Source organism: Vidua chalybeata, chromosome 1 (genome assembly GCF_026979565.1).
Source record: "Vidua chalybeata isolate OUT-0048 chromosome 1, bVidCha1 merged haplotype, whole genome shotgun sequence".
Taxonomy (NCBI): domain Eukaryota; kingdom Metazoa; phylum Chordata; class Aves; order Passeriformes; family Viduidae; genus Vidua; species Vidua chalybeata.
In genome coordinates this window covers 87,251,856-87,262,107 of record NC_071530.1, presented here as the reverse complement: position 1 = coordinate 87,262,107, position 10,252 = coordinate 87,251,856, and the positions used below count along the sequence as shown (strand labels likewise).

The 10,252-nt window shown below is 37.4% G+C and overlaps 1 protein-coding gene across 2 annotated transcripts in view; it reads right to left on the bottom strand.

Annotated features, from left to right (window-relative positions):
• Positions 1 to 213: 213 nt before the first annotated feature.
• INO80C (INO80 complex subunit C) overlaps positions 214 to 10,252 on the bottom strand; it is a 30,320-nt gene continuing 20,281 nt past the window's right edge. For both annotated transcript variants that reach the window (XM_053960349.1, XM_053960358.1), the window contains 3 exons: positions 7,237 to 7,348; positions 5,478 to 5,545; positions 214 to 1,144 (listed from right to left, as the gene is read on the bottom strand). In XM_053960349.1, coding sequence (XP_053816324.1) covers positions 1,013 to 1,144; positions 5,478 to 5,545; positions 7,237 to 7,348 — 312 coding nt within the window. In that variant the 3' untranslated portion in view covers positions 214 to 1,012. The remainder of the gene's footprint in view (positions 1,145 to 5,477; positions 5,546 to 7,236; positions 7,349 to 10,252) is intronic.

Below are 10,252 nucleotides of genomic sequence, written 5' to 3'. Positions count from 1 at the left end.
GTTGGCATGTACCTGTCAGCCATCCCCACAGCAAGAGTCCAAACTCTCTTTAAGTCTCCTTCTTCTAAAGTATGACAATGTTCTGTTGCTCTCAAGTATTCTTTTGGTGTCTCATGGTGCTAAGTTCAGTGTTCTAATGTAGAAGGTCTTGCCTTGCTGAAGGCCATCTGGATGTCAGAATGCCAATGGAGAGTGGAACTCCTGCTTCTTACCATTTTTTAAAAGACTGGGAAATTAGTACTTTATTCATACTAATTAATACAAATACTGTAATCACTAGGAGATCAAAGGTAGAAGAATATTTTGGCTGTGAAATGAAGCACTCAAAAACTCCAAAGTGTCATGATTAAGAGTTACACAGTGATTTGACTGGATCCTGTTACACATATTCACAGATGAACATGTAACAAGCAATGCATTTTACAAGCAAGTTTGAGTCCAACTTTATTTATGCTGGCAGTTAATTAAATACAACCATTTGTGTCTTCATTTCCACAGTGCCACAGAACCCTGAAAAGTCATCACAACAGCAGCACTTGCTGGGTATTTTTGCTTCATTTTACAGATGGGACAAACTTCATAGCCAAGTGGCAAGCACATCTGGTAAGGCAGGTTTCGATATTTGGATATCTTGTTACTTTTTCCTTAAATGAAATGACAGTTTCCTCTGAGCCAGGGTAGTATATAAAATATACAGGGTGGAGATGAAATCCTGTCTTTACAGAAATTAATATAAATTATAGTACCTGAGACATTATAGTACAGATACATACCCTTATGGTCTAAGTTGTTCTGTTCACCAAACTAAATTGCTAACAAATTGGCAAACTAACAAATATCAGCATTTGTGAAAATTAAATCCATATGTTCTTCAAATGTATGTATCATCAACTACTTCCAGATGTATAAATCCATGGATAGTTTTAAAGAATCTCAGTCCCACACTCAGTTTCCATCATGATACTCCAAATAAGCACTGTTCACAAGCAATATACAAGAATATTTAGTCTGTTCAGGAAACAATACTTGTTGCTTTCCTTAGAGCCAGGTATCCTGTAACCACATCTGAAGGGAGCATCCGAATATAGGCAAATTCTTCAATAGTACTAAATCTTAGCTTGCTCTGTGGATCTGTGTAATTTGCCTGAAAAAGAAACAATGGTAGAGATATGATTCAAATAAAATTTCTAACCATAATAGTAAAATAAGTATCTTAATTACAAGACCACAAAGCAGTGAGTTTCTCTTCCTAGTTAACAGCACTGCTGTTCTACTATGCAGCCACAAGTCTGTCTTTTTTCTTTCTCCTCATGTGAGAACTTATGAGAAGTTAACAGACCCCCTAAAAATCAGATTAGAAATGCATTCAACATAACAGAGGGCTGAAGTAAGCTTCCTATAAAACACAACGCAAAAGAAATTCCTCAACTCTCTAAACTCACCCTAGCAACTCTGTGCCTTGTGCAGTCTTTCTCAAGGCAGCTCTCCAAAGAGTCAGGCTGTTGCCAATAAATTACCCACAAAGAGGCTGAATTATGGGTGCTCTGATAGCTTTGGACGGCCTTTCTCTTGCTGCATACAACTTAGCTTTTAATTTACTTTAAAGTGGTTGTTAAAGCTAGGGAGTCTCAGCTTATGGTTCTGTGACTGCACTGATAAGAGATTTGAACCCAGCATTGTGGTTTGCTCCAGATGCCTGCTTTCAGGATAGCAGCCTGGCCAGCTCACCCTGGGCTACGCTTGTATCCTCTGCTATATTTGGACCCTGGGTGCCTGGGAGCGGTGCCAGTTTCCTTCTATCCTCTCTCCTTCCTTGTTGCTACAGAAACCTGGAGCACGGCTGAGCTCAGGGGTAGGCCAGGAGGCTGCACTGGGAGAAGGCAGGCATCAGGGCATTGCCTCTCCACGCTCAGCCTCCAGGACAATCCCTGCCTCTTCGGCACTGGATTACCAAGTGCCTGCCATGGCTCCAAAAGTGTCTTCTGTGCCTTTCTTTAGCATGAGATGGTGGCAGGCTGCAAGGCACAGGCAGTTGAGATCCCTCAAGACATTGATACTAAAAATAGGAAAGGCCAGGAAGAGCTGGTTATAGTGCAGAGCTCTCTACATTTTTATGTTGGAAAGCACCTGTTGACCATGGTAACAATCCAGCCAATCATTTCGTTTGATATGACTTAGAAAATTTAGTGTTATTTGTAGCTTTGATTTCTTTACAAAGAAATGCTGCCAGGTTAATTAAATGCAGTCAGCTAACAGTTCAAGCCATCAATTAAGTTTCAAACAAATGGCAAAGTTAGAACATTAGGAGGTATAAATTTATACAGCAGGTATAAATTTACTTTTATTTCACTCTACATCTGGGCCTCATGTAAGAAAAGGCTAAGCAATTAGACTGCTTTTCAAATGTGCATAATTCTGTGATAGAGTAACCAAGCAATATCTGTAATTTGTATTGTGCACTGATCTACGTTAAAAATATTATGGCAGGTATTGACTGCTCTGGTGTTATGTATTGGGCTGTACTGTTTGTAGACACTGATGTACCGTAACCAGCCATTCATGCCATGGCTTCAGCTTAAAAACAAACTTCACCAGTACTCCAGCAGTAACTAGAGATTAGAATATTAAATTAAGATTAATTTGCAAAGAAAAAAACTCTGTCCTGTTTAAAAACTAAGTCAAAGGCCATGGAGACATGCTCTTAAAATACAATAAACTAGGTATCTCAATCTGTTTCTATAGTAACAGGTCTGATCCATTTTCAGAAAAGGAAGAGAAATATAAACATTTGAAGGTTTGGGGTGTTTTTTTAAATCTGCTTTACAATAAATTATTCTGTTTTGAATGTTAAAATATCTAAATACTCATTTTGCAAGTTTGGAAATAATAGGTTTATTTTGCAGTGTCAATACAGTATATAATAGCTTTAGAATTCTAGGCTGCCTTACAAATATAAATTGGCTGCTCTGCTGAGACCATTGGTAAATTTAATTCCATTTGTGCTACACAAAGAAAGAGAAGGGGATCAGTAGAATTTAATTGTGGCATCTAATATAAGAGCAAGTATGCTGATTGAGATGTTTTAATACACTTCTCTTTTTGTACCTAGTAGACAATTCAATTCTTCCCTAAATGGGTAATGCTAAGGAATTCTTTTTCCCCCACAAGGGGAATCCAGCATTCCCACTGAAAATATATTATTACACAAATGCTTTTATATTTTACACAGAAAGTACAGGCACATTTTTCTAATACTATATTTCTACGATATTCTATTGTCCCATATATGCTCCTACTAGGACATGATCTTGAAAGCATATTTAGTGCTTCTTATGAAACATTTCTAGCCTAGCAATTTAAAGGACACACTGTCTCAACTATTTTAATAAAAAAGGTTTTTTTTTAAATGTGGTAATTTTATCATAGTCTGGAGAAACCTTGCAGGCCTGGTAAAATAGGAAACTTGACTCACAATGCAATTAGAGGATGGAAAATTGAGAAAAAAAAAGTGGAAAGAGAAGAAAAGAAAAAAAAAGCAGCACTGAATGGATTTGTATAGAGAGTATCTATATGAAGCTAGAATATTTATAGTACATAAATCACTGATGAAAAAGAGGTGCTGGTAAAGAAAAGCTGAAGAACTGAGAGAATTTCCTAAGGTTAACTGACCTTTAACTGATAGGGATGTGGTCTCCACTCCCATCTATACCCTGCATTATCAGCTCACTATAGGTGCAACGACTGATTAGTTTTGAAATACACCAAAGGTAAGTGCTGGAAAGCATTATCTGGTTCCTTGGAGATGGGGCAGGAGTCTGCCTGGCTGGAGGGAATTATCTTCCCTGGGTTTGTGAGCATTCTCTTCCATTTGCTGTCTGCCAGTTCATCTGTGAGGGAGATGTTGCTTTTCCACTCCCTCTTGAACACCAAGGGTTACCAGTCTTTATCTGAGCAACTCACTCCCTTTCCAAACCACATTCAGAGGCACAGGCTGGACACATGCCACTTCCTAGGTGCCTCATTTAAATGTGTTACTTAAAAAATAAAGTCTAAGAAAATATATGCTACCACATCAAGATCAAATGCTAGGATGTGCAGGATTACAATTGGAGCTATAGCTATTCTTTGATGCCTTACACTAAATATCCCCTATGAGGCAGCCCTTAGTTAAGTGCTCATGCATTTTCTGTCCTAATGAGGACTTTTTGCCTAATTCAGCGCACAAAATGCAGGGTGGTATGCTAACCTGCATCAGCATAACAAATATGTACCTTTAAGGACATCTGCGGGAGGTGATATCAAGCCTGTGAAGGTATGCTAGTGCCCTATGCTTGAGAAACAGTTTAAACTGAGGGAAGTTACACAGAAATTCTGTGCAAGGCTCTTTGATATTACAAAGTTTTCATTATTGTACCTATTTAGCGTAACCATTACTTAAACTTTTTTCTTTTTCAAAATACAACATTCCCATTCATTTCAATTGTAAGAAATGCACAGACTTCTGCAAAATAAATCACTGGCATTTGAAGGTGAAAAGTGAAAAGATATGCTGTTATTAATACCTGATTTGTTGTAAGTAAAATTATTCATGTAAGATAGGAACAGTTTCAACAGGAGATACAAAATTTTTGTTGGGCACAATTCAATGACTTTACTTCTGTTTTGTGCCAACAGACTCTTTGGGGAATTCGGGCACCAAATGGTAACTACCAAGACTTTCTGGAGCATGCGCAAACCGTATCTAGTCAAATGTGGTTTGTTTTTTTTTTTTCCCCTTTCTCCTCTTTCTTTAACAAAAACATGTAAAAGAGCCCATCTGTGACACACAGGCTATACATCTGCCAAACTCCAACTTCCAGCTCTGAAGCATAGGGGTATCTGAAATTCTCAACAGTCTATGCCAAGTATCTGTTTCAGGCTGATTTGTTTGAAGCAAAGTTTGAGAGCGATGATAACAACGGATTTTTTTTTTTAACTTGGTGGAAAAGAGGACAAACAATAAAATTTTGCCTAATTTCATTACTGAAAATTGCAGAGCCATCTTTTTAAAACTTCCTCTGCAAGATACAATGAAATAAATTCACATCCAGGCAAATAGCATGGAAAGTTTCAGTCAGTGTGGGTATACCTTGGCAAAGTCAACAGTAATGGAGACTGTGGACTACCAGCTTTCCCTGCAGCTATCTTACAAATTAGAAATTGTGGGCACCAATGTAGATTCTACAGGTGAGAAAGAGGTGTCATAGGAGTTACTTGGCAGGACAAGGTATTTAGTCTGTCCTGACATCTATTAACAACCTCAGGATTTTGTGATGTAGTGACAAGTATTTGGGGTTTGGTCCTAAATCACTGGATAATTATTAAGCCCAAGTCTGAACAGGAACTTCAGCATATACCTCTTTTACAAAACAAGGCACCAGCAGTATTTCATTGTGGAAGGTGAAATGTCAATTTTAAGGGGAAAAAAAAATACTTACCGGAAGTCCTGAGATGTCTGAATATTTCTTAGCAGGTTTGAAAGAAGGAGGAGCATCAATGTTAAAATCTAGAGAGAAAGAAAGGCATAAATTCAGTGTCTCATTATATATATATATATACATATGTTCTATAACATAAACCTACTCTCTGAGGTCTCTATTAACTAGCAACACTAAGACAAAGAAATATGAAGCAGAATTACCTCTGAAACCATTTAGCCTGTTAGCATATAAATCACAGCCTGATCCTGCTCACCTATTAATAGAGTTTAGCAAACAGAACTGCCCTCCCCAAAATGAAAATGCCAGAGACATTTGAAATGTGTCTATTTCTTCCAAGTCTTAATGAGTTCCCTTGCAGTCAGTCACGTGCAAAGAATAGCCATTATCAAATGCGTACTGTATGTTAATTCTGTGAAACATTGCTCAAGATTGCAGCTCTGAAATACTATAATCCAGAAAAGCAAAGTAATCTTTTAAATCAGTTAAATCTTTAAGCATGTACCACTTTAAGCCTAGTCAATGACCTAGAAAATTGTCTGAATGTTTAAACTGAGGGTTGGAAATTGCTGTTCTTTGGTGCCCTTTAGATAGCAATTATCATTCATAAACATTTTTTAAGATACAGTTGCTATGCTTAAGTAGTTAAATCCTCAATTTTGGATGTTTACAAAAATATCTTGTACCTGAATGATTTCTTTCCTCTTTCCTGATCTCCCTTGCAATTCATTCAGATGCTATGTTCAATTCAAACACTCCATCCATATCAAATTTCTAACCCATCATCTCATAATTCAAAAGACCCTAATGCCACAGACAGCTGGTTTTAAATATGAAACTGAGTTTCTTTTTCCTCCTTCTTATAAAAAAATCCTGTAAATTTCTGGTTGCAAACAGAGCATAGTAGAAATAGCAACATCAGCAGATTGTCAGTTACAATGGCCAGGAACACACAGTAGTCTGCATTTTTCTGTAACAGTTGCATCTAAAACACTTCAAAAAATGGCAAGCTATTTTTGGATAAAGCACCAAGTCTGACAAAAAGTGTATGCATATGCTCAGTTCTGAAATGCCTCCACTTGCCTAAATAAAATCTGAGGATTGTATTCTGCCGGCAGCTACGCTCAATAGTATCCTACTTTACAAGCAGACTTGAAGAATATCTAGATTAAGACCACTGCTGTAACTCTGCTCCCGTGGATGTAACTGGCTAGGACTGCTAATCAGCACTGCTAATAGTGTAGTTTCAGCTGTGCTGCACTAAAGAGAGGATGTAGGATTTGAATCTCCCAAGAATCTAGGATAAGGAGCAGGATAGGAAGCTTGGGCTGAGGTCTAAGCTACTGCAGGTATGTGGCTTAGCAGAAACTATTTGAAAAGTGCACAAATATAGCTAATCAAGCAGCAGCCACCCACCAAAAGACCTCTGGACTGTACACAGAGGAGGAGGCACCTAACCAGTAAAAAGGTGACAAAAACCTCATGGAAATAAGGGCTTCTGACTTGGTTTGAATAAATACTTTTTCCTTATTAAATTCTCCCCAGAAATGTATTTGAACTTTGCCATGATACTCCAAATAATTTGCTTCCTCATATTTCCACTTAGGGCTGACAAGTGTGACTGGAGAAATCTTAAATGTACTACTGGACCCTGTTCAAGCAAGATACACTGATGAAATAATTTAGGTTAGTTTTAAAGAAAGTTATTTGTGTGGATTCTATTATTTATAAATACATGCAAAGCATCTAAGCAGCTTACAGCTAGGATCATTTAGTTGCCATGGCAATGCCCTTTCAGAAGCAAGAATTTGTTTTAGGTTCTTCCATGTTCTGTTCTTCTTGCCAGCTGCTGCTCCACCAATGCCGGAGTGCTAGAATTAAAAATATGGTGTTTAGAGAAAAAATAAATAAAGAATACTATTTCAGAGCATGACACTTCTATTTCATAATCTTTCTGATATGTCTCATCTTGTCATGAACCATTTGTTATTCTCACTTATTTCATCAGCAGGCTACTATACTGTACACTTGAATCTTGGCTGCAAGCAAAAACAAAGCTTTTTGGACTATGTCAAAGCTTCTATGTTTCTGATTAACTGAAGGAAAGTAAAATCTGTTTTTTACATGGAAATAGAAAATCAGTGTGGTTAGGCTTAGCCTAAGATTACAGGATTTTGTATGTACTTCCTATCATATTAGAAGTTATTACTATGAAGTTGTTTCTAAAATTGTGATTATACAGCTAAATTTTCTCTCTCCTTTTTATGGCATATTACAGTTGCAGCTCTTTTACAAATTATCTGTGACTGCAGAAAACACAACTAATCTTGCAAAATGTAATGAATACTATGAGAAACTTTCTGGAAATTTTATTTTTCTTTCAAAAGCTAGGAGACAGAATAATAGGAAAAGAATCATAAATAGAATGTTGGCTGCCAAGACAATTTTGTGTTTTGAAAGGAACACTAATGGAAGGCTTGCCACAGGTACTATAATGGCAGTTGGAGTTATCAAATGCGATTGCTGCAGAGTAATTTATTTATGTCCCTCCAGAGACACAAGCTGCACAACATACTGTACTACTTCTAAATGATCAAAGGACACAGATTTATGGCTTAACTTCAGAAAAATAAAATATTCTTACAATTGAGAAGTTGCTATTTCTGTTAATAATTACTACTTGTCCCATGAGTCTCATTGAAACTCAGTGAAGTTCCGTAAACACACTTTTGCTTTGAATGCTTATAAATTAACCAGTTAAATTGATGAGGATGACAGGAGGAAGGATTCAATGAGAAAGCTTTTTTCTGTAGACATAAGACATATCCAGAAAAGATGCTCACGAGCTGATGATATATTGGGTTTTGGTGATGGATATTTGATTTAAAAGACACAAGCAAATATTTGCTCTGTTAGGGTATCATTAGTCATCTAAAGATCATTGCATAATAGAGACTGCTACAGCATGAGATGAAACTACATGTACTTCCACACTACTAATTCAAATTCATTGCATGAATTTTCCCCCAAATCACTGAATAATGATTTTTTGTTCAGTGGTCTCAAAACCAACCTGTTTTTATATGAACTTATGCCGCCTAAAAATGGGGCTGAGCATCACCTCACACATCTACCATGAAAAGGCAACAACTGCCAAGCACATGAACCAAACAAAGTTCAGAGAAAGCTGGAGCTAGGACAGGTGGAGTTACTGCTCTATAGCAGCTATTGCTCTACACTAGTGTTAGAAAGTCTTTTTCCCCTCACCCATTGCCAAAGGATGTAAATTCCAGTCAAAAAGTTTAGGAAAAGGTAATTTCTTCCTCCTTCTCTTAAGTCTATCCTCTGCAGTGAGCTAATGGTTCAAACTTGGGCATACATATGAGAAATAGACACTATTTGAGTTATTTTCTTCCTTTTAAGGCAAATTAGGCTGGGAAGATGCAAAAATCCATCCAAATTGTTACTACCAGGTCATACCAATGAAATGCTGATTAACACTCAATGATGCATTTATTCTCAAATTAGTTACTGCATTGGAGGGGACAATTTCATGGTTTTTATTATAACTGCCTATTATTTCTGCAGCAGTTGTCAAAGACCCTGTACATTCATTATTATTTCAAGCATGCGGACATTAGTATTGCCTCTTTGGAAATGGTGACATCCCTCTTAAGAATTGAAGGATCAGCTCAGGGTTTCATAGATATTTAAATCCCATGTGGCAGCTACATGGGATGCCTCTGGGCACAAAAGGAGCTTTTGCAATAAGTCTCATTTCTCAAAGATGCTGGTGCTTGCTGGAGGATTAGTGAGCAAAGTATACGGTCCTTTGAATGCCCCTCTCATGACTGAAGTTGTCTGCAAAGCTGATGTAGAGCAACTCACATGTCAGAGATTAACTTCATACCCCCTGCCAAACCTGTGCTTAGTGAGCTGTGCATTGCCTGAGTACTTGTTATGTGCTGTGGGATATTGTATCTTGTTCATGCAGAGTGAAATCTGGGATAAAATCCTACTTTCTAAGTACTGGCTTAGGACCAGCAGTCTGAGAGGTTTGCTTGTCTAGAATGCATTTGTACAGTGTGCCAATGTGTTGGCCTTGGCACAGCAAGATAAAAAGATATCAAAACCAAACTCAGCATTATTAATTTAATCTTCTTCACCTTCTCTCCTAGTTTAACCCTCAGAATGTTAGGAACCTGCATTTCATCAGCTGTCAGTGTTTACATGACTGAATGCTGGCAGGCCAGACTTATAGGGAGCACAGAGCATTTTGCTTCTAAATCTAACTGGAAGAAGACACCATAAATCTGTTAAGAGTTTCAGGGACCAGAAGAGGAGCAAAATGCCATTTGCTAATGATTCTTTGGCTAATTTCTAGCTCAACTGCTTTGCAGCCTGCCTTGACTAGGAACTGGAACATGGGATTCATACATTCATAGTCTTAATTGTTCCTCTCTAGCTGTGGTAGTTTGTGAGATACCATATCATAAAACTTCCACACTTACCTGCACTTAACAGGTTTCCTCACTCTGTTCCAGAATTTAATAGAATAGTTCTGCCTCTGGACTAGTGCTGTTTTCTTGCTATAATACAGTGCGCACTTTAGACCACGATGTTACATGGATTGAGGTGAATTTCTTAAAAATTGTCAACCTTTTATTTGGCTATTAAGCTTCTTTTCTTAATATTTACACTAGGAACATGGTTAAACAGAATCCTAGTAAGTCTTTTATGGGAAAAGTTTGAAATTTCAAATTGTTAAAATAATA